We start from the raw sequence: 24989 nt of genomic DNA, 5'->3' as shown, positions 1-24989 counted from the left end.
TGGGTTTTTACTGGCTGTAGCGTTCCAGTTTGGGTGGGAAGTACATTAGACTAGGAGTCTTTGATCATTTGCTCACAATTTTTATTGGGTGTGGTTTCAGTGGCCTATTTGGTAGACGTGTGATTCACTTGCTTCAACGATAGAGAACCGAACTTCTTGAACACTGATGAATAGAGTCAAGGTTTGTTATGGTGTGAAGCATCCAATACAACAGTTGAGTCTTGAGACCTTCTGGGGCGTGGGTTCAAGCTACTCCCAAAGCTGGTCATTGTTATGGTGTCAAGCTGCTGGTGTTTAACTGTACAGTAGTTTCTTGGAATGCGTTGATATGGGGTCAGTATTGGTTTTGGCTTTAAGCATCCAATGCGTTAGCTTTATCCTAGTTCCTTGAAATATTTTACAAGGTGGGTTTAGGATTCTCGTATTATCTGATTGGTCTGTGTCAAGCTGACAATATTTAATTGTTGAAGTTTCTAGAAGCATTTGGTGGTACAGGGTCATGGTTGGTTATAGAGTCATGCTGCCAATGCCTTAGTTGTACCAGATGTTTCTCCCACCACTTTTTGGAATTACCAGTTATTCTATTTAGCTGGTTGTATTGTCAGGCGACCGATATTCTAGTAACTGGTTCGTAATGTTGGCTTTCGTGTCTGATATCAATAGATTTTTCCTATTAGGTTGGTGCTTAAAATTTTTGGTTCTATCCAGCATTTTCTCTGTCCCTTTCAGGCCTTGGTCTCCTTGTGTCTTTCTTTGGTTCATCGTCAGGGCGATGAACCAGGATAGGCTTGATAGGTTATCGCCTCCATTTAAAAGTGATTTGTCACACCCAACATGTGATTGATTATGATTAGCCAATCAGCACCTAAGCTCTTGTGTACAATAATGCTCAGACATGTCACCTGTGAGGGTTTCACCAGCTGTGTGGCCAACCGTTCTGGGGCTGGACTGCATCACTTTGTGTATGCGTCATTGTGAGTACTGCCCTTGTTCAGTCATCACTCATCTACTGTCTTGCATACGATTTTGCAGTTCCTTTTGCTTTCACCTGCACATTGACTGCTCAACCCCCAGTTAATCTGTGATTTGGATATACACTTTTAAGTACTTACCCTTGATGTATTGCATACTTGGGGTGTCATACTTTATTGTTCGTGGGGGATTATTCGTGAGGCTGATGGGATATTCCCTGTTGCTATGCGGTCATCATTGAAGTGCATACATGGATCATTGCTGTCTTGCTCCATTATTGTTTAAAAGATGTTTTTGAGTTGACCCTTCAATTGTTGAGGAGCTTGTTGTGTTATAAAAAAAAATTTGTTTTTGTATTTGGTTATTTTTGAGCCTTGGTCTTTTTCTTTTATTTGGTGTTTAGATCTTGTGTTTCAGAAATGTATGTTTGAGCTGAGCTGAGGACCACAGGCAGAAAGGTTTTACCTCCCCCTAGTAGTGGCAGCATGCTTTTTCATTGCATCTAGTGTTTATCACCTTAATTCAAGTGTGTGGTAGTTGTGAGTGTGGGAGTGTAATTTTTCAAGTCCTCCTGTATCTATCCTTTATGCCAGTAACCTCAGCTCCTTGTTTTTAGTTATTTTGTTTAAATATATTATTTGTCAGAGTGTTCCCATATAGATATTTACATGCATTCTTCATTCTGGCCTCAATTATTAGATTTTAGTTTGGGGTGTGGAAGTATCCTCACATGGATGGTGGGAAACTGATTTTAATAAGATTTGTATTTTAATGTATTTTTGGTATTTTGAAAAATAAACTGTTTTCTATTTGTATTTTGTACTCACGTCTCTTGCCCTCATTTGGAAGTGAACCTGTGTGTCCTAGTGCTAGTTCTTAGCTGCTAGAAATTTATTCCCTGGGTGAAATTCCTGGGGTTGTATAGGTGATTATTCTCCTACCTTACCTTTAGCACCCCCAGCGCACTACCACATATGTGTTTATCTGTGTTCATGTTTATATACATGTTGGTTGGTTGTTTGTAGCTGGCCATCAGAAGCGGTGTCTAAAAGCCTGTCCCTGTAAGATGGTGGCGCGGTAGCACGTAGCGGCCACTCCGGATCCACAATGGTGCTATTTTTGTAAAAAAGTCCGACTTTTGCAACACATGGACATCGGAGCAACCGGTGTTCGTGTCTACCATCGCCAGACACTACTGAAATATAAGACTCATGCAAAAACCAAGCTGCATGATGACCTGCAGGAGGCGCTACGTGTACTCGGCTTGCTGCGGAGACCAGGCCTCCAGCCCTCGGCGTCGCCTGATGCCCGTGGCCGGGGGAGAGGACGTCGTAAGCGGTGTGCGAGAAAGCGGAAGCGTGGAAAGAGGGCGAGGGTGCACGCTAGGCTAAAAACAAACCCTAGCCAGCCGGCTCTCCCGTCTATCCTGCTCTCAAATGTTTGCTCCCTGGACAATAAACTGGATTATATCCGACTCCAGCAGGCTACACAGCGTGAGTTTAGAGACTGCTGCGTCTTTGTTTTCACGGAGACGTGGCTCAGCGACAGAGTTCCGGATGCTGCCATTCAGCTAGACGGGCTCGCCTCGCTTCGTGCCGACAGAAATACAGCTCTCTGCGGTAAGACTCGCGGTGGTGGCTTGTGTGTTTACATCAACACGGAATGGTGCAAGAACTCTATGCTAGTCTCTAGTTACTGTTCATCGCTGTTGGAGCTTGTGACTGTTAGATGCAGACCTTTTTATCTACCACGGGAATTCACCACTGTTTGCATAACTGGAGTTTACATTCCCCCCAGCGCTAATGCTAAGGAAGCGCTCTGTGAACTGTATGGGGCTATGAGCAAACTGCAGAACTCTCACCCCGACGGACTGTTTATTGTCGCCGGAGATTTCAACCATGCAAATCTCAAGACAGTGCTCCCTAAATTCCATCAGTATGTGGACGTTCGAGAGGGGCGAACGCGCTTGATCTCGTTTACGCAAACATCCCAGGCGCGTACCGGGCGGAGCCCCGCCCCCACCTCGGCTACTCAGACCACATCTCTGTTATGTTAATTCCAGCATACAGACCGCTCATCAGACGCACAAAACCGCTTCAGAAGCAGGTGAAAACCTGGCCAGCAGGAGCCATATCTGCTCTTCAGGACTGTTTTGAGTGTACTGACTGGCACATGTTCAGGGAGGCTGCAACATATGGCGATTCTACCAACTTGGAGGAATACACAGCATCAGTGACCAGCTGCATCAGCAAGTGCATTGATGATGTCACTTTCTCAAGACCATCACCACACACTCCAACCAGAAGCCGTGGATGACTGCGGAGGTGCGCACGCTGCTGAGGTCCGAGACTCCGCCTTAAGAGCAGGCGATAAGGCAGCCCTAAGAACAGCTAGGGCCAAACTGTCACAGGCAATCAGAGAGGCAAAGCACGCACTACGCCCAGAGAATCCACAGTCACTTCCAGGACAGCGGTGACACGCGGCGCATGTGGCAGGGCATCCAGGCCATCACCAACTACAGGACAACATCAGTTGCCTGTGACAAAGATGCCTCCCTTCCAGATGCGCTGAACGACTTCTACGCTCGGTTTGAAGTGCAGAACGACGTGATGGCGAGGAAGTCCACCCCTCCTCCCAACGACCAGGTGCTCTGTCTTACCACGGCAGATGTGAGGAAAACTCTACGTAGAGTCAACCCATGGAAGGCTGCTGGACCAGACAACATTCCTGGCAGAGTGCTCAGAGGATGTGCAGACCAGCTAGCAGATGTTCTTACCGACATCTTCAACATCTCTCTGAGCAGCGCCGTCGTTCCAACGTGCTTCAAGGCCACCACCATCATCCCCATGCCAAAGAAGTCTTCAGTGTCCTGCCTCAACGACTACCATCCCGTCGCACTTACACCCATCATCATGAAGTGCTTCGAGAGGCTCGTCATGAGGCAGATTAAGACCCAGCTGCCCCCCTCACTAGACCCACTGCAGTTTGCGTATCGTTCAAACCGTTCAACGGACAATACCATCACCACAACCCTCCATCTGGCCCTCACCCACCTAGACAATAAGGACTCATACGTTCGAATGCTGTTCATAGATTTCAGCTCAGCATTCAACACAATCATTCCCCAGCACCTGATTGGAAAGCTGAACCTGCTGGGCCTGAACACCTCCCTCTGCAACTGGATCCTGGACTTCCTGACTGGGAGACCTCAGTCAGTCCGGATCGGGAACAGCATCTCCACCACCACCACACTGAGCACTGGGGCCCCCAGGGCTGTGTGCTCAGTCCACTGCTGTTCACTCTGCTGACTCACGACTGTGCAGCAATGCACAGCTCGAATCACATCATCAAGTTCGCCGATGACACGACCGTGGTGGGTCTCATCAGCAAGAATGACGAGTCAGCATACAGAGAGGAGGTGCAGCGGCTGACGAACTGGTGTAGAGCCAACAACCTGTCCCTGAATGTCGACAAAACAAAAGAGATGGTTGTTGACTTTAGGAGAGCACAAGGTGAACACACTCCGCTGAACATCGACGGCTCCTCTGTGGAGATCGTCAAAAGCACCAAATTCCTTGGTGTTCACTTGGCGGAGAACCTCACCTGGTCCCTCAACACCAGCTCTATCACCAAGAAAGCCCAGCAGCGTCTCTACTTTCTTCGAAGGCTGAGGAAAGCACATCTCCCAACCCCCATCCTCACTACATTCTATAGAGGGACTATTGAGAGCATCCTGAGCAGCTGCATCACTGCCTGGTTTGGGACTTGCACCGTTTCGGACCGCAAAGCCCTGCAGAGGATAGTGAGGACAGCTGAGAAGATCATTGGGGTCTCTCTTCCCTCCATCAAAGATGTTTACAATAAACACTGTATCCGCAAAGCAACCAGCATTGTGGACGACCCCACACACCCCTCACACAGTCTCTTTACCCTCCTCCCGTCTGGCAAGAGGTACCGAAGCATTCGGGCCCTCACGGCCAGACTGTGTAACAGCTTCTTCCCCCAAGCCATCAGACTCCTCAATACTCAGAGACTGGTTTGACACACACGTGTCCTGAGTTGCACTTTAATTACTGTCACTTTATAACTGTCTGCTACCTCAATAACTGCTATGTGCATAGAACACTATCTCATAGTATGTTATGTTTACATTTTTAGAAACTGTCATCTTTTTGCACTACTGAGTACTGATCGGCGCTGCACTGTCTATTGTCCTGTTCATTGTCAGAAATTTGTTGTACTGTCCCGTACTTTTTGCACATGTTTGCACGTGCACTTTATATAGGTATATATAGGTTTTTTATATAGGTATTTTATTTCGTTGTGTTGTCTCATGTGGTCCTGTGTTGGTCCTTTGTTGTTTTTATGTAGCACCATGGTCCTGGAGGAACGTTGTCTCGTTTTGCTGTGTACTGTACTAACTGTATATGTTTGAAACGACAATAAAAACCACTTGACTTGACTTGACTTGACTTGATGGGTAATTTATGCTGTGACATCACATGCTTCCTCCCTCCTGTGTAGCTGGACTTCAACCTGCTTACCTGACTGGTCTTCCAAGCTCTCTTTCTCTCTCTCTCTCTCTCTCTCTCTCTCTCTCTCTCTCTCACTCTCTCTTTCTCTCTCTCACACTCTCTTTCCCTCTCTCTCACACACACACACACATGTTGGTGCGGTTATCCTTATGAGGACTTTCCATAGACATAATGATTTTTATACTCTACGAACTATAGATTCTATCCCTACCCCTAAAACTAACCCTCACAAAAAAACTGTATTTTTGCATTTTCCAAAAAAACATTGTTTAGTATTGTTTTTTAAGTGTTTGATGTTTTAGTACAGATCTCAAACTCTGCTAGGGATACATTTTTATTTAAATTTTGGCCTTTTTAATGACACTTTTAATAATATTATAGTGGAGACAGGAAAGGAAAGGATAAGAAAAAGAGGAAAAAAGGGGGATTTCTGAGAAAAAGTGAGTAGTGTTCAGCTTGTCATGTGATCTCAACATGGCTGCCACTATTTGGGAGGGACTCAACCTTATGTAGAATAAAACAGCTTTTTCTAGGTCACTGATATGATTGTACATTTGATATTGAAGATCTCATGTGAGAGTATATCATTTTAAAGATTTATCAAAAGCACTGATTGTACTGAAAGTTCATCTCTTTAGTCACCACATTTTAGTCACCACACACACTTTCGGAATCTGAAACACAATGATGCAGCAGTTATTTTGTCACTATCCTTTCTCAACTGCCTAGGCCTCTACTCAGCTAGTCATTTTGGCTGATGATTAAACTAAATATGTGGATGCTTTGGCAAATGAACATTCTCTTGAGATTCTGAATGAGCCTGTGTGCAGATTGAAGGCCAAAGCTTATTATCCTCTCGGCTAACCTGGTGAGACTGAATCACAGCGAGTTGTTCTGAATTAAGGCGAGCTACATTTCCATATTAATCTGCCACGTTTGGCCTCTGAGACACATGGCCTCCTGTCATTGTGCCTTTATACCGGAGAAGTTGGTATTTCACTGCAACATATAAATATGTATAATTCTGATAAGTATAATTGAATGGCTTATGTAAACAGAGGGTGAGAAAGAAATCTCACAGGCCGTACTCACAGTCTCGCACCCCAGAAGATGGCTGTGAATCACAGAGAAATGCACACTCTATTAACTGGCTCAAATTGAAAAGTGCAGCATTAGTAAAGTGTTTAAGTGGAAAAAAGTAACAGCGAGTAACTTGTGCACCATGCTGTAAGTAAGGTGTGGAAACCTTTGAACAACAAGCCTCACCCCAATTCCACAAGCTGTCCAGGCAATGAGACGGCCCAGAACTCTCTGAATTGTCCGCCTTATTCATTCTTGCCAAAGACAAGGATCCATTTTAATATGCATTTTGTTTTTATTTTAACTTTTGCTCTATAGGTATATACAGGGTGTCTGTGGTCTTAGCAAAGACTAAGGTGAAGTGTGCAATCCTCTTGGAGAGGTGGGACTTTCTTGCTGAGTAATAGGGCATACACAGGATGCATGTTAATTTTCATAAAATAGCTATACAGAGACAGACTGAATAGAACAGAATGTAGATGGGTGTATCTTCAGGTATCTATACCTAGCAGTGTAGACATTTCAACTCTTTTCACACCCTCACTGGCTTATATAATTTATGTACTAACAATGTTTTACATTTTTAGTAATTTCTCTGAACCTATTAATTTGATTAAAAAATAAAAGTTTGATAACATTTTGTGGTGGAAATTACTGTGAAATACTTAATACTATTGTGTGTCTTATAATGCAATGCTCATTTTGCAAGACACTGTTAAAAACATAAAACGTTAATGTTGTATGCCTACTGTATCTGCTTCATCTGTACATAAACCTACATTTACAAAATTGAGCAGACATAGCTTGTGTCTATAATGATGGCTGGTGTAAGCAATGAAAAATATGATGGAATGAAGAACCCAAGTGCAATTTATTAACAAATGTGAAATCCAAACAACCCTAACTATAAACGTGAAACATAAACATGAACTTGAACATAAACTTGACTTAACATAAACTTGACTTGACATGAACAACGTTACCAAACATAATACCTAACAAAGGACAATGGAAAAAGTGAGGGTTTATATACATGGGCATGGGAGAACACATGACAAAGACAATATGAACAAACAGAACTGAAAACAGGATAAAAAAAGACAATCAACCAATGAAAACAAGACACATGAACATGGAGGGAAACATGAAATCACATGACAAGGGAACCACATGACATGAAACGGGAACTAGAATTTCAAAACTTTGTGTGTGGGGGTTTGGGTAGTTTACAAGGGCATTTTTTTAGGTTACAAACTGGTAATTACAACGATATTATGCTATAAATGTGATTTATGAGGACATTTCTAGTGTCCCCATTATTTAAATTGCTTAAATAATTTACTAAACAATATATATATATATATATATATATATATATATATATATATATATATATATATATATATATATATATATATATATATATAAATTTAGAACGTTTTTTGTGTGGGTTAGGTTTAGGGTTAGGGGATTGAATCTATAGTTTGTACAGTATAAAAATCTTTATGTCTATGGAGAGTCCTCATAAGGATATCCACACCAACATATGTGTGTGTGTGTGTGTGTGTGTGTGTGTGTGTGTGTGTGTGTGTGTGTGTGTGTGTGTGTGTCTGTGTCTGTGTCTGTGTGGTTGAAATCAGATTAGGTTATTGTAACACTTAATATCTATAGAGAGTTTCCTCCAAAGTCTTCTTTTCCACTTCCCGTCATTGTGTCTCAGACTCAATCCCACAGCAGGCATCACAGCTAGCAGATTAATGACTTAAACATTGTAGACATGGTCCCAGACTCACAGAGAGAATGAATGTGTTGCAGCAGGAAGTCTTTCAGAATGACATTCAGACAGAAGAGACCAGTGAGTTGAATGGAGGCTACATCAGAGAATGAGTGCTCCTAGAAGATGACATGATAGAATGGGAAACAAAGAGATAGGAGATGGGATTAGAAGCAGAATTAATTAGCGTTAAGGTCAACAGATGACAAATAGTTTTTTTATAAAAAGGGGGATTGAAAGAGAGATGGACAAACAGACATAGCAACTACCCCTGGCACTTGACAAATTGGTCGAGGGAGAAGGAGAAAGGATTGTGCATGACACTTTTTGACTGGCATCTGTAATTAAAAGGTGCTGTCAGGGGCCACAGTGCGGAGAGAGAGGGGGCCCTATCAGCCACCAAGACTCATCCCCGGAAATGATTGATGAGCAATTGCAAGATAAACAAGACGCCCCATGAGCTGAGCTGAAAACTGATGTATGCAGTATTTGTGCAGTAAATAAATCTGAGCCAGAAAGAAATTATAAAATAAACAAGACAGTGCAGGCAGACAATAACTTGCCATTTCCAGAGAGGCAGGGCTGTTTTGGTACATAGGGAGTTTCAAGTTCTGTTCAAAAATCTTGTGAGTTGCCTCCTACCTACATATATAGCTGCCTTATATGGCGGCATCCTAACTGACATGAAATCTCATAATTGACCTTTCCTAAGCCCCGCTTTAAAAGCTCTTCTAACCAATCCTGTTTTAGCAGCTGTTGCGCTGCTGCCATTACTCTGACACGCTTTTGCTATTTTCCAGTTAGAGCCTATGGGAGTGATGTGCAGGGTTTTATCAAAATAATAAAAACATTTCAACAAGTTGTTGCCGGGTCATTTGCAATAGTTGCATTAGCAACCCAGAGAGGATACATGCAGTGTTTTTCTTATTTCTTTCTTTTTTCTTTTTTTTAAATAATTTTTTAATAAATCTGGAGAAGAATATGTAATGGATTAAACTTTGTCAGCCCTCATTCCCAAATGAAACTATAACATCTGCAATGACACCTACATTTGCTCCAAGGTAAATTAAAGCGAATAACTGAACTTTAGTTCATATATGCATTTATTCAAACAATTGTAAAAGTGATAGTGAATAAACAGTTCACAGCATCAAAATGAGTGTGTTATGAGATGTTACAAACAGCTCTGTTCACATACGCTAATGTTATTAGATGTGTAATTGCTATTAAATGTAGTTTTTCTCTTTTGAAGTGACTGTAATAATCATTTCCTGAAGAGCCAATTGACCGATTTGGACACTCTATCTACATAGGCAGCAACTCACATGTAATGCAAATACCGCTCCTAACACAAAGCACATGGGAGTTTATCCACCTTTTTCCTGAACGTGAAAATGTTCCACGATTCAACTGTTTTCAATTTCCAGTCTCCAGTGTTTTCACTCACATCTGTGTAGAGTCTTAGCGAGTAATGTAATGTTTAAGTTGTTACATTTGTAAAAAAATTTAAAAAACATGTTGCTGTTATGTCATGAGTTTTATATGTCATGAGTTTTTTGACAGTGCCTCAATTGAGTGTGTAGATGACATAAGAGGTTATGTTGATATCATTAACTACCTTAAGTTGATATTACACCAAAAAACTGCACAAGTTGAGACTGAAATACATTTTTACTCCAACAATCACTTAAATGGTTGTTGTTCTCTGTCTGGATTGCTTGTCTCAGTAGTTTTTGCATTGCGTCTCGAGACCACAAACCGAAAACAGGCAACTTTGCGGTTGCGGCTTTCCTTCAACCGAAGGAAAGCCACTCCAGCCGCCCCCCACGTCGCTCCTTCTTCCCACGGGATTGAGGACGACGCGGCTGGCGATGGAGGCAATCCGGAGATGGCAGCAGGCATGGTTTCGCCGAGTACGTTCCCGCGAACCTTACATCCAGAAGCCCCCGAGCTGGATGAGCTCGCCGCTGCATCGGAGAGCGGTCCGACATCTGACGCGAATGACTCGTCTGGGCTCAGGATCCAGGCTGAGGCTAATGCCCAGATGTCCAACATGCTTGCCCGGGCCGCTGCCATTGTGGGGCTGGACTGGAATCCTCCACCCTCCCCATAGCCGTTGCAGCTGGATGATTGGTTCATGGGGTCTGCGTGCCGCTCACGCTTTCGGGTCCGAGCACATTCAACAAGGAGTGTTGCGTCCTCATGGGCACTGGCCAGAGGCATCTCCCTGGCAGACATATGCAGAGCAGCGGGTTGGGCAATACTTTATATTTTGTGAGATTCTACAATCTCAGGGTAGAGTCAGTCTCGTCCTGTGTTTTCTCAGGTCCGAGCCGGTAGAACTCGGTAACACGCAGATGGATTGACCGGGTGAATTGCTTGCACCTAGCGCCCTTTCCCTCATCTGTGGTAATACCATGTGCCCACTCGCTCGGCTCCCTGGATGACTCCTCCCTAGCCCTGTGGGTCCGCAGGGTCTTTTCCCCCTGAAAGAATAGGAAACTGGGTAAGACCCCCTTCCCACGATGCGTGTAAGGGCCCCAGCCGTTTTGCTCTATGCGAGAAACATAGAGAGAAAAGAGGCCCGGCTAGCCTTGTTCCCCTGTCTAGGGTAACTATAAGGATTCCGACGACTTTTTGGGGCATTGGGGAAGGGTACGTGCAGTCTGATACAGCTGGTTGTTTTGGCACGTCAAGTACCTGCCCACTCCTGTGTCAGCAGTACACGTACACGGCTCAGCACACGGCGTGATTTATATTGGACCCCTAGTGTCGCTTCTTCGACACAACGTCGATGTGAGCGACAGACGGGAACGTCTAGGTTACGGATGTAACCTCCATTTCCTGAAGGAGGGAACGAAACGTTGTGTCCTCCCGGCCACGTTGCTGAGCCGAGCCACTGTTGTGGCTGGACCATTTTCGGCTCCTCAGAAAAATCCTGAATGAAACAGACGCGTTTCCCCCCCTTTATACCTGTCCGCCAGCTTCTCATTTATAGATCAGAGGTATATTCGGCGCTCAAGAGAGACCCCTAGTGTCGCTTCTTCGACACAACGTCTCGTTCCCTCCATCAGGGAATGGAGGTTACATCCGTAACCTAGACGTTTGCTGGGTTAGAGTGAAGGCTGGCTAACAGACGTTAACAATAGCTGGTTTCATAGCTGAGATTTTGCTGAAGCGTCTCAACTCCCCCTCTACCTAATTCTCACACAAAAAACTGTAGCCTCCTGGGACTCAAACAGTCTCTGCCATCCATAGATGCACTGTAATGTGTGTGCTGTTGCCTTTTACCAAGTGTGTATTCCCTTATAGACTCTGTATGTATGCAACTGTGTGGCTGAGAACTGTGCACATGCATTTGTGTGTGAGTTTGTGTACTTGCGATACATTCCCAACCAGCAATTATTGGGTGGTGGGAACATGTGTATCGTCATAAAGAGAGGCAAGTTGAGAGCTCTTCAAATACATACACAGTGTCATTATCAACCAGAGGGCAGTGGAATGGTAAAGTTAGGATGAATTATGAATGAAATGTTGAGGATGTTCTTCCGCATGTTTTCCCCACGGGACTGTACTCCACTGCATGTGCGAGGATGATGCTGAGGCACTCATTGGACTAAATAAAATGTATCCAGTCAGAATCAGTTTCAGAGCTTTTTTTTTTATTGGAAAACAAAGATAAGTGTTAATAATTATACTGTGTATGTGCCTGCAAAAAGCACCAATATTACCCATAAATAGGGTTAGGAAGTCAATAACCCAAAGTATTAAAATTATCAGGGTTTGTGCTACAGACATAAATTATACCTCAAGTTGTGTTGTTTTTTAAGAGTGGTGTGTGACTCCTTTTTTGAGTGAGTGGTCAGATTGGAAACAATGAAAGTGAATGGGGCCACACCATAAACGTTCAGGGACTAAAAACAATTAAAGGTACGAAAACCGAAAACAGTTTCAGTTACGTTCTGATAAAACTATTTTTCATTTTCAGATTTCATTTCTTGAATTGTAAATTGAGTGAAAGCTTAATTTTTTAATGCTGATAACCGGTTATAAGCAGTTATTTTGTTCTGATATTTTTGTATTAAGACAACGTATTAAACATGCTTTGATTTGGAAGGAAACTGCAGCTTCACACATTTCTTTGCCTAATTAATTGTTGTGAATGTCGCATTCTGTGAATGAAGACCTTTTTAACAACTACTGCACACACTATATTTGCACAGTAAATCCAGATACAAGGAAGACAGGTAAAAAGTATATTTCTCAGTTGTTTCCAAGTCTTCACTGAATTATTGTTAGATATGATGCATTATACAGATTTGATGCTGGTAGGTTTTGACTGAGATGCTGCTGGGTTTTGAAGCAGAACTGTAATTAAAATTATACTTAACTGTTCATTAACTGTATGCTTGTTATGAGTTCTATGCTGATAATTCCACCACACAGGAAAAAAATTAATAGCTTATTTTCACTTATTTTGGTGAGAAAAGTGTCTTATTTTGGGCTTGTTTTTCCAGACCATGTTGCTTGTTTCTCTTGAGAGATCTGGCTACACAGCAATTGGTATTTCACCCATACCTTAGTGCAGAATACTGTCATTTTAAATAAAACTTTATAATACGTTATTTTATTTAGTTCTAACCTTTTATAAAGGAGGCTGCGGAACTTCTGAACTGGAACAAAAAATACTGTTTTTGCTCACAACGAACCAACAATATTCACATTATTTAGTTATAATAAAATCTCTTTTCTGTGCAAAGTTATATCCAGTTTTACGTTGGGGCAGTGGTGGCTCAGTGGTTGAGGCTCAGGGTTACTGACCAGAAGGTTGGGGGTTCATGCCCCAGCACCACCAAGATGCCACTGTTGGGCCCTTGAGCAAGGCCCTTAACCCTATCTGCTCCAGGGGCACCGTATCATGGCTGACCCTGCACTCTGACCCCTGCTTAGCTGGGATATGTGAAAACTAATAAATTTCACTCTATATATGCAAAAAACTGTGTGTATAATGTGTGACCAAAATAAAGGATTCTATTCTATTATATTCGTTTTTTTGTCTTTTCTTTCTTTCTTTTTTTAAAGAAAAGGAGCAACAAGTCTAAATAAATTGTTTTGGTAATCAACATTATGCCACAAATGCTGTCGATTGAGCTTAACTTGTATTGAACCTGGAATAATCCTATTACATTTTTTATTTATTTTTTTTTACTTTTGAGGATTTTGGAAATAAGAAATGCAATTCTTATTAGATTAACCTCCCTCAGCAGCCTGTCCCCAAACAATGAGATAATTTCATATTTTAACAGAACATTGTATTGTTTAATTAAGATGTTTTAGTCAATAATTTTTTTACCTGGTTTTAAGTACCACAGTAACTTTATATCAGTACCCATCCACAAAATACTCATTTCAAGTCGACATGAAGAAATGAATGACTTTTTTGGTTAAAAAAGAATGGGCTGCTAAAGTCATTAATTTGATAGAAAGTGCTAAATAGTTTGCGGTGTAAATTCAACAGAACTGTTGTGAGTCATTTGTTCAGGAATCAGGCTTCACTAGCCACTCTCTGTGTTTTGCTCTGCTGATTTAGTAGTGTTGTTGCAGTGAATTTTATCATGTGTTGTTATTTCATCTGCGAAAGAATGCACATTCAAGAATCACTAATCTAACAGGAAGACATTAAACATCCAGTTCTCAGCTGCTTCTGAAAAAGAACCAGTTCTTGGTTCCCAACCTTGACCTTGACCAGCACCAAACTGATGCTGTCTTTTTATCAGGGCTGGGAACCATCTAAAACATAAAGTTTTGCAGAGGCAAGCAACACTAAAACTCTAGTTTATTATTAAGGTTGCTTTTTTAACTCTACACAACTTGGATGAACTTAGAGTGTGAGGCATCAGAATCACTGGTGCGTCACTGCTTCTCTCATTGCCTCTTTTGCCGTCTTTGTACTTCTACAGAATGAGTCCCAAAGCACTAAACATTTATTTTTCTCCCCCACCCCATTCCATCCCTAACCCATCCCAACCCCATCTTTCTCTTCCATCCTCCTGCTCTCTTTACATTTTCCCTCACTTCTAAAACTAGGCCACAGAATGGGTCGATGATCCTGTACAATAGGAAGAAGGTGAAGTACAGAAAGGACGGCTACTGCTGGAAAAAAAGGAAAGATGGGAAGACCACGCGGGAGGATCACATGAAGCTCAAAGTACAGGGAGTGGAGGTAAGACCGTGTGTTTGCACCATAGCACTCACAAACTCATTGACTCGCTTTTTTTTTAGATAGTTCACCGCCAAAATTCTTTCATCATTTACTTACACCATGTTGTTCCAAACCTGTATGACCTTCTTCCGTGTAGCACAAAAGGCAGAATGTTAGGGGTTGACAGTTTCAATCACCATTGAGTGGTAGTGACAGAGGCTGTGACAGTTCTGCCGAAAAACTCCTTTTGTGGGCCACAGAAGAAAGAAAGTTATACCGGTCTAGAACAACATCAAAGTGAGTAAATAATGACTGAATTTTCATTTTTTTTTAGAGAACCATCTCTTTAAGATGAGAAGTCCCCTCACTTGGACATGAACACTGTATATTTACACCAGCCTTTTTTGTCACACAATCACAGCGGTTTCGATTCCCTGGTTTTCTAGTCCACATCGAGGAGGAAAAAATACACCTCAGCAGCCCGAGTTTTGTTTTACCTTGACAGCAAACAAAATGGAAGCAATTGTTTGTACCTTATTAAGCTCAGGATGTTTGCTCTGATCCAGAGTGCCGGCATTAATGTTCCCCCATGCTGGGTACCGCTGCTATCACAGGTAGACTGCAGGGTCCTTTTCTGCATTTCCGTGCCCTGGCATGGCCCCGCTGAGTATGTTTGTGAGCTCTCTTTGATTTATCTCCACTCATACATACACACCAAACAGCAGGGTGCTGGATCCAGAGTTTTGCTCCTTTGTTTTTGAGGGTTGTGCTAAATATCTATCATTTTTTGGTGTCCCCTGGATAGCTAAGATTCTTGTCATGATCATGTGATATTGTGCTGAACCTACAGGACCATGCACTTTACACAGCCTACAAACACACATTTCGTTTCAGATCAGACATTAGAGTCAAGACCCGATTTTGGTCATAACTCAGTTTTAAAAGGATATGTAGTAGCTGCATCGGCCTCTGCAAAGAAAAATAAATGAATTAATAACATTCACACCTGTCCCCAAAGTGAGGTCATGTCAGATTTAGAGAAATTCTGATGTCACTTGCCAAGATATGCATGTGTCTCTTTTTTGCTCTTCATTGCACTCTCATTAGATAGTGAACAGACCTTGCTTAATAACCAAATCTCTGCCAATCATTTTTTGGCAGGACATTTTCTCACAGCAGCTATTTCAGATGACATTTTTATTCACCAACTTAACCACTGATAGAAAAATTTCTCCCAAAACTGAAAATTCTCTCACCATTTACTCACCCTCGTGTTATTTCAAACTTATACAGTATAACTTTCTCTCTTCTGTGGAACACAAAAGAGATGTTATGCAGAATGTTTATGCTGCCCTTTTACACACAGTGAAAGCGAATAGAAATGGATGCTGTCCAACAATGCCCCAAAAGCACCCTAAAAGTACCATCAAGTAATCCATTTTACTTGTTTATGTTCTGCTGTGCAATTATTTTGTGTGATGAACATACCGAAAAGTTTTATTTGTTGAAAATATTTTTGAAATTCCCCTTGCCATAGCTCAGATATCTCATTCTCACTTTTGTATATTCAAACTTGCAGTGACAACATTGCCATTTGGCATCATTGATGTCAAACCTCATACAACTAGCTTTTTTCTAATGGCGCATTTAAGACACAAATGAGATTTGAGAGCTGAGGAGGGGAAGAATTCAGTCTTGCTTTGAGGGACTTTGAATCTTATGATTACTTTTATGGTGATTTTTGGAGATTGACAGCTTCTGTCATTTTCTGATTTCATAGAATGGAAAGAAATGTTTAGATATTCCACAAATTGTCTCCATGATGAAAGTCATATGGGTTTGAAACAATATGAGGGTGAGAAAATAGTAAATTTATTTGGTTGAACTAACACTTACATTTACAGTGGTAAACTTTCTCAATACAGCAACCAGAGTTCTGTAAAGTTTGATATATGTGTGAGAAATACTGCTAGATTTCCTCATAGCGGTTGTCCATATATAATGCTGTGTTATCTCAGCGATGTCCTCTTGCCCCTCATACACACTCAGCTCAGCTAAAAGATCTTGCTTGAGCTAAGGTAACACAGAGTTGAGCTCACTCACTGAGCTGGAGAAACACTTAAATAAACCTTTGGTGACTCAAACAAACCTCTCTCTCTCCCACGCTCTCCCTCTGTTCCTTTATATGTCTCAGCCAGTACCGTCTGCTGTCATCTGACAGGCTTATCCTCTAACATCCCTCCATGTGGTTTTCTGTGGCTTATAGTGGGCTAAGTTCAGAAGGGTGGCAAGACAGCTTTGGGTGCTAAGGTGGACTCAGCAAAAATGAGCGTGTCTGGAAAGCAGAGTGAGTGAGTAAGAGAAAGAGAGAGAGAGAGAGAGAGAGAGAGAGAGAGAGAGAGAGAGAAGCAGTGTGTAACTCAAACAAAGACTACAGTCAAATGACTGTATCACTATAGGTGGAGTATAATGAGGGCTGAGATCAGATGGTTACAGCAGCGAATGAACACTGGCAGTCCTATGTTTTTGTCCTCCTGCTATGAGTAACAACATCATAGGGGAGCGGCCACTCAGTACATCCTCATCGCACTCTCCCTGACTGAATGAGGAGCGATCAATCAGAACTGTGCTTTTCAGGATAATAACCTTGCCCTATCAGTCTGCCTTAGACCTGTTTCCTGCAAATGCAAATAAATGGCATGACCTTCACCTTCAGAACAGTTTCACCCAAAGCTTTTTCTCACAGACTGAGGAGGTGTGTAAAGGTGAGGTGTCATATTGTCTGGGCTATGTGTGTAAGTTTGTCGGTGCATGTGTGTTTGAGGGATGGTAAAGTTTTGTCTCCCAGCATCGCTTCTCTGGTTGCATTTGAGTTCATGTGAGGTTGCATGTGAGTTCACAGATACCTTGTTTTCATCAACATGGAGTTGGTGCCCAAAGAAAAGGTAGCTCTGGGCCATAGAAATTGTATTTACACCAGAGCCTTAATCCTAATTGTCTCAAACCTGGAACCACCAACGCCAGTGACCAGAAGGCCAATTATTTACATTTAAATATTACATGTAATTATATTATATATATATTATATAATATTTATATTATTGTGGCAGCGGGGGCGTGGTCAAGCGCCCGTCCGGGAGCGGAAAGCGGTAAGGGCGCTTACACCTGAGCTAAATTATGCCTAACACCTGTCTCTAATTCCAGTGAGCACGAGGAGAGCGGCATAAAAACAGACACAGAGCCTCCAGTGGGAGAGAGCCCCGACAAGCCAACTCAGTGCACTTGTATTGTATTGTGTTGTAGTGTATTGTGTATGAGGTATTGTAAGAAAGACGGCAATTAAAGCCTTACCTTTGGTTGAAGACTCGTTTCATGTCCTCCTTCCAGTAAGGGTCGTTACAATTATATATAAATATTACAAGCAGAGTATTTATATTTAATTTCCAATCAATTTATAATTTTTTCCAAATTGTGCAAAAAGCCATAAGGCCATAAAATTAGCCCTAGCAAGATAAAACTGTAGCAACTAAATCAGACAGAAGGAAACTACAATGGACAGTCAGGACTGCTGAGAGGAATACTGGTGCCCCCTGACCACCCTCCAAGACTGTATGTCTCCAGAGTGAGAAAACGTGCAGGTAGAATCACTCTGACCCCACCCACCCTGCCCACTCCCTCTTTGAACTGTTGCCGTCTGGCCGGCACTACAGAGAAATGAGCGCCAGAACATCCAGGCACAAGAGCAATTTTTACCCTCAGGCCATTTTCCACATGAACAATTAAACTTCCTTAGGAATCCCCCATAGTGCAATAATGTAAATACATATCTCATGTACAGTACATATGTAAATTAACATATTTAATACAGTAACTGTATATACCCCTAACTTCACATATATTACCACTTGCACATGTACATATGCCACTCTACTGTATGTTATATGTCCTGTTATTTGTATGTCTATTTATACTCTTACCTTGTTTTATATTCTGTGTCTCACTGTATATTCTTTTTCTCCTATCACCAAAAAATATTCCTTGTATATGTGAGAACACTTGGCAATAAAGCTCATTCTGATTTCATTCCAAAAACAGTTAAAAAGATAATTTCCATCACTAGCATTTCCACCACATAATTCTATTCAACACAATACAAAATTGTATATACACTGTGGTGTGACTTTTAGTGACTTTCAGAAAACGTTACATAAATCACCTGTGGTGCATGTATACACTGCACACTGTTACATTTTTAGTAGTCAAATAATAATAATAAAAAAAAAAGTCTTTCTTAAATTTCACGACTGTAAAAGTGAAGAAACACTCAATTACACACTTAATTTTTAAGTAACGTCTGATCAGTACATCAAAGCCTTGTCCACACATAAAGATACTGAATTAAATTACTTTGGATGTCAAAATTAATTCTCAAAACCAGGAGTAAACCTTGAACATAGATGATGTCACATTGTCTGTCTGTGGGATGGGTAAAGTATACAGTTACCCCATCCTTTGGCTCTAAAGGCATGATCTGAGAGAAGTCCACAGATCCCCAAGCCAAGCACCAACTTCAGCAGCAACAACATTTGTTAGAGGAAGTCTGTATGCTTGTGGAAAGCAGTATTCAGATTACATCTGAAAAAAAGGAAAAAAGCAAAGGGCCATTGTAGATTGTGTGTGTGTGTGTGTGTGTGTGTGTGTGCGTGCCTGCGTGTGTGTGTGTGTTTGCGCACACCATGAGGCATTTGTGCATTGCAGGAGTGGATGTCAGCTGTGTTATACTCCTGTCCTGTCTTTGCTAGGTAGGCTTGGTTCAGCTATTCACTTAAGTGGCGAATCTGGTTACACAGCCTCTCTCTCTCTTCTCTAAAACAGATGAACCTTGAGGTCCACAATAAAACTCCTTGTTCCCTAAAATTGGAGCAAGGCGTGTGTTACAGCATTAGTACTTAACAGGGCGTGAAATAGCAGCCTGGCTTCCTGACGTCTCCCCATCACTTCAGTTGAGAGTGCAGACTGTGAGATAGCTAAGTACTCCAACCTTCCCCCATCCTCCTCTTACTTTTTTTCCACAATGCAACAGGGCCACCTGAAAAAGGCATGTCCATCACTGCCTATCTTCCTTCCCTACTTAGTTCTTGCTGACTTTTCCTTCCTCTGACCCTCAGTTGCAAAGACCTTATCATAAACTCAATCACCCATGGTCCTACACAGCAGAGAGACTCATCTATATTCCTAATCATTTCTGGCTATCTAACCGCTTTCAAGGATAGCTGTTTTGTCTTTCTGTTGCATGGTTTTTAGCTCCATCAATTCAAGAGGTGAATTTGATGAATACTGTACCAGTGAAAGTGCTGAAAAGTGCAAAAGTTAAGTGTCATATACATTGATTAGCTGATCTCAACTATAAAGCTGATAGTGGTTCCTTGTTGCCCTTCAAACTTGGTTTGTAACATGACTTATTTGGATGGTTATTAAAGGTTTGGAGTTGTAAGACAGTGGGATAGCGAAGAACAGAGACATTTAGTAATAATTTGTAGGGTTACGGTAGTTTTTTAAATATATTTATTTATTTGTCAAGCTTAGTGTATTTTGGGGTCTCAATTTGACAACATCTGGGACTTAGGCCACAACATTAGTGGCTTGTAGGGGTGTCTAGGGGTTATTTATTTATTTATTTATATTTAGATGTACACTCACCTAAAGGATTATAAGGAACACCTGTTCAATTTCTCATTAATGCAATTATCTAATCAACCAATCACATGGCAGTTGCTTCAATGCATTTAGGGGTGTGGTCCTGGTCAAGACAATCTCCTGAACTCCAAACTGAATGTCAGAATGGGAAAGAAAGGTGATTTAAGCAATTTTGAGCGTGGCATGTTGGTGCCAGACGGGCCGGTCTGAGTATTTGTGACCCGTCACGGAAACCAGTGACACAAGTCGGCAGCACAACTTGTGAGCAAAATGAGAAACAAGTGTTTTTTTCCAAAATTGGTGATTTCCGCTTTTTTGCAGAATCTGTTAGTTGAGATCATGAAGAAGCCTCTCCATGTTTGAGATAACAGTATTGGTATATTTAAAAGCGCACATTTTGAGGTTGAAATCGGCTTGTTTTTCGGAGATTCTAGCATGCAGTAGGGCGTGTCATTGTCTGTGTGTATTTCTGTACTGAATAGCCGCCGGCGCTTTTGCCCCCGCCCCTAACAGCGTGGCTACTTATTATGCAGCTCTAGCCGGCTCTATCTGATATCAAAATTCAATGAAGATGGACGCCGCAAAGAATGTCGCAGACGAGCTGAACCGTGGCCGTTACAACGAAAATGTTTTGAAGTACTTCTTCGACAAGCCGGATGCTTATGAACAAGCGTTCGCTGATTCTGAAGACGCATCTGAGCGACGATGAAAGTGGCATGATAAGACTGAATAATATCCCTAATCTACAACTGAGCGTAAGATGAAGACGAGGAAGAATGTATCGGACTGGCGCCATGCGAATTATTGGACATTTAGAGGCAAACAGACGCACAGTGCAAACTTCGGAGATGGTTACATCCACAAAGAAGACCCCGACAAAGAGAAAGTGTGCCCGAACGACTTATTTCATTGTAGGCAACGAGATCTGCAAGAATACTTTTCTGTTTCTTATGGGGTGAGTTTCCATAAACATCAAAGTTTGTCGCTTTTTGTTCATTCTAAGAACACGTACAACGTTATCTCATGTTTAGTCCATGTTTACAGGGGGAGCTTTACAGGGGGTATGGCTTATCTAAATGAGATGTAAATGAGCCCTATTGTCACTCCCAGCAGCAGAGAGAGGTGAGAACTGCACAATCTTTTGAGGCCGTTTTCTCCCCTTTTAGCTTTTTTGAGTGCCTACCTTCAAATGGCCACAACTTCTCCAAATATTGTCAGATTTCCATGTGTTACAAATCGTTGGAAAGCTTGGAGACTACACTTTCAGAATCTGTGAATAACTCAAAATGCCCCAAAACCGACTTGTGTCCCTACTTTCCGTGATCGGTCACATTTCACAATCTGATCAGTTACTGGGATTTTCACGCACAACCATTTGTAGGGTTTACAAAGAATGGTGTGAAAAGGGAAAAACATCCAGTATGCGGCAGTCCTGTGGGCGAAAATGCCTTGTTGATGTTAGAGGTCAGAGGAGAATAGGCTGACTGATTCAAGCTGATAGAAGAGCAACTTTGCCTGAAATAACCACTCGTTACAACCGAGGTATGCAGCAAAGCATTTGTGAAGCCACAACACGCACAACCTTGAGGAGGATGGGCTACAACAGCAGAAGACCCCACCGGGTACCACTCATCTCCACTACAAATAGGAAAAAGAGGCTACAATTTGCAAGAGCTCACCAAAATTGGACAGTTGAAGACTGGAAAATGTTGCCTGGTCTGATGAGTCTCGATTTCTGTTGAGACATTCAGATGGTAGAGTCAGAATTTGGCGTAAACAGAATGAGAACATGGATCCATCATGCCTTGTTACCACTGTGCAGGCTGGTGGTGGTGGTGTAATGGTGTGGGGGATGTTTTCTTGGCACACTTTAGGCCCTTTAGTGCCAATTGGGCATCGTTTAAATGCCACGGCCTACCTGAGCATTGTTTCTGACCATGTCCATCCCTTTATGGCCACCATGTACCCATCCTCTGATGGCTACTTCCAGCAGGATAATGCACCATGTCACAAAGCTTGAATCATTTCAAATTGGTTTCTTGAACATGACAATGAGTTCACTGTACTAAAATGGCCCCCACAGTCACCAGATCTCAACCCAATAGAGCATCTTTGGGATGTGGTGGACGGAGCTCGTGCCCTGGATGTGCATCCCACAAATCTCCATCAACTGTAAGATGCTATCCTATCAATATGGGCCAACATTTCTAAAGAATGCTTTCAGCACCTTGTTGAATCAATGCCACATAGAATTAAGGCAGTTCTAAAGGCAAAAGGGGGTCAAACACAGTATTAGTATGGTGTTCCTAATAATCCTTTAGGTGAGTGTATATGTGTATTTATAGAAATAAATTCTGTATTTCATTTATTTTTTTCATTTTTTTTTTTTCATCTACAAACTTTTTTGAAGCATTGTGTCCTTGACCACAATATGCATTAACAAAAAGTGTGCTGGTTGTTGAGGCACATGTCAACCTAGCACATTATATATTTGAATTTATCAGATACTTTTATCCAAAATGACTTGTCTCTACCTTTGTAATCTGCCTTTAAAATAAAAATACCTTTAAAAATAAGTTTGAAAATGTTTATTCAAATTTTACAGTTGCTTTGGGTATGAAATGTCATGAGGCTTAATCTTCTACACTCTTCTTATAAGCTGATAATTCCGGTTGAGCTGTTGGTAGTACACACATGCACTCCCCCAGACCCAGCTCAGGATTCTGGAATTCTAAACACCAAAAACACGTATTGATTTCTCTTCAGTGAAGGTGGCAGGGTGGGCGGGTTTTTCATTAACCGATAGTAATTATACAGATTAAAGCTTTCTTATTTAGATGTGGCTCTAGGGCTGGGCGATTAATCACATTTTATTTTCAGTTATGATTTTGGCTTCCAACGATTCTGAAAACAAGATAATCGAGATAAAACTATTATTGTGCCACATTCTGTTTCGCAATGAAACACTCCGGCGTTATATATTTAAAGTATCCTTTATTTAAGTTCAAATAATAAGGAAGTGGGTTCTGAAAATAAACTCAGAAATTGGCATTTCTCTGTGCGGTTAGTGGCATGTGTATGGATTGCGTGAAGTGTCTGGGGAAGAGATTGAATCTTCTTGCGTCTGATGCACACTCTGGATTATTAAAGGGGCAAGTGAAAAATTATTTTACTTGCCCGACTGGACAAGCAGAGTGATTACAACATCAATAAAGAAAAAATAAACGGCTATATTTGTGATAGCCTAGGCCTGTGTCACTTATTAGAAAGTTCATATTATTATTCTTCTGTTGGAATTAATCCAGAGCATGTAATTTTATAATTCGCTATTGATCTAGTAACAGCTGAGACCTGTTTGATTGACAGGCAGCGTAAGTGTGTGTGCTGAACATGTGCTTGTGTTCCAAAAATGCTCATGCTAATGCACACCTGAACGGTCAAATAAATTTCAAAATTCCACCATAATTTCTGTCTTGGTGAGGTATTCATGTAAACACAGAGAGTTATGTCTAAAGTGAATGTAAACAGTGGAGAAAAAAGTGGATTTGTATTAAAATGTCAGAAATCTAAGTATAAATTTAAGCTAATAGACCTTCTGCCATCTAGTGTCTCATTATAATATTCAAACAACCATAGCAAGAAAATGAGAAAACACTTACTCACTCTTGATTGGGTTTATTTGACTACCATATGTAACATAAAATAATTTCCTATGAAAATAGCCTCCTCTCCTGCCCATTGTAGTTTCCATTTCAAGTTCAAGGAAATACACTGTTAAAAAGGCAAAAAGAACAAAAGTTTTATTTAGTTCAATAAATGCATGATGTTTCCGCAGTCAATGAGTAATCGGGTTTAATAATCATGATCTCAGCACTGACCAAAATAAATGTGATTATGATTTTTGCCATAATCGAGCAGCCCTATGTGGCTCCCTCACTCTTAACCTCCACCATAGATGCACCACCCCAGCACACCATCCCTACCCCGCACAATCTCCCCAGACCCCCTAGTCCCAACATGGTGTTTCATGTTGACTCCATCTAATGCGGGACATCAGCCATGCAAGAAAGCGATGAGCAGGAGTAATAGAGCATGCCTGCAGCTCAATCACCTCTCCCCATTGTAATAATGAAGACAAATGTCAAAACCCTTGTTGCTAATGCCGTAATCAAGTGGCCACCTTTGCAGTGGACAAGTGCATCCATATTGAAAGCAACAGCTATTTTGCCAGCTGACGAAGCGAGCAGGTAAAACAATATGTGGCTGTGTTTATTTGTGCTAAAGGAAGCCACACTCAGTTACAATTATCAGCATCTCCTTGCTCCAGGGAGACGTTTTGTCTGTAATTGTTTAGAAAATGGCTATTATTTTGCAATATGCCACATGCTGTTTCGAGCAGGGTGTGTCCACGCCAAGTGTAGGTACAGATGCAGTCGCCGATAGCAACAGCTTGTGAAGCCAGATGCAAGACAAGGGGGAGGCTCTCTTTCAACAAACCGCTCCTTCCAGCTCTTGTGTGAAATTACCAGATAGAAAAGTGATGGAAGTACAAAAGGAAAGTTTCAGCTTGCCTGATTCTCCAGTTCTCCAAACTTTCAACCTACGCCTTTGCCCCGACTGTCTGGAATGCAAAGACTGGTAATCGATTTGCCTAGTCTCCCTCTTTCATTTTCTCTCCATCATCATCTTCTTGTGTCTCTCTCCTCTATCTTTCCATACCATTTCTTCT

At 41.7% G+C, this 24989-nt stretch overlaps 1 protein-coding gene across 7 annotated transcripts in view; it reads left to right on the top strand.

Moving 5' to 3' along the window:
• Nucleotides 1–24989, top strand: part of LOC127628420 (calmodulin-binding transcription activator 1-like) — a 588851-nt gene that overhangs the window by 362595 nt on the left and 201267 nt on the right. For all 7 annotated transcript variants that reach the window (XM_052105154.1, XM_052105152.1, XM_052105151.1 and 4 more), the window contains one exon: nucleotides 14449–14584. In XM_052105154.1, the coding sequence (XP_051961114.1) occupies nucleotides 14449–14584 (136 nt within the window). The remainder of the gene's footprint in view (nucleotides 1–14448; nucleotides 14585–24989) is intronic.

This window comes from Xyrauchen texanus, chromosome 35, assembly GCF_025860055.1.
Source record: "Xyrauchen texanus isolate HMW12.3.18 chromosome 35, RBS_HiC_50CHRs, whole genome shotgun sequence".
Taxonomy (NCBI): domain Eukaryota; kingdom Metazoa; phylum Chordata; class Actinopteri; order Cypriniformes; family Catostomidae; genus Xyrauchen; species Xyrauchen texanus.
Note: the sequence above shows the minus strand (reverse complement) of the source record. Positions and strands in the feature narration are given on the sequence as shown.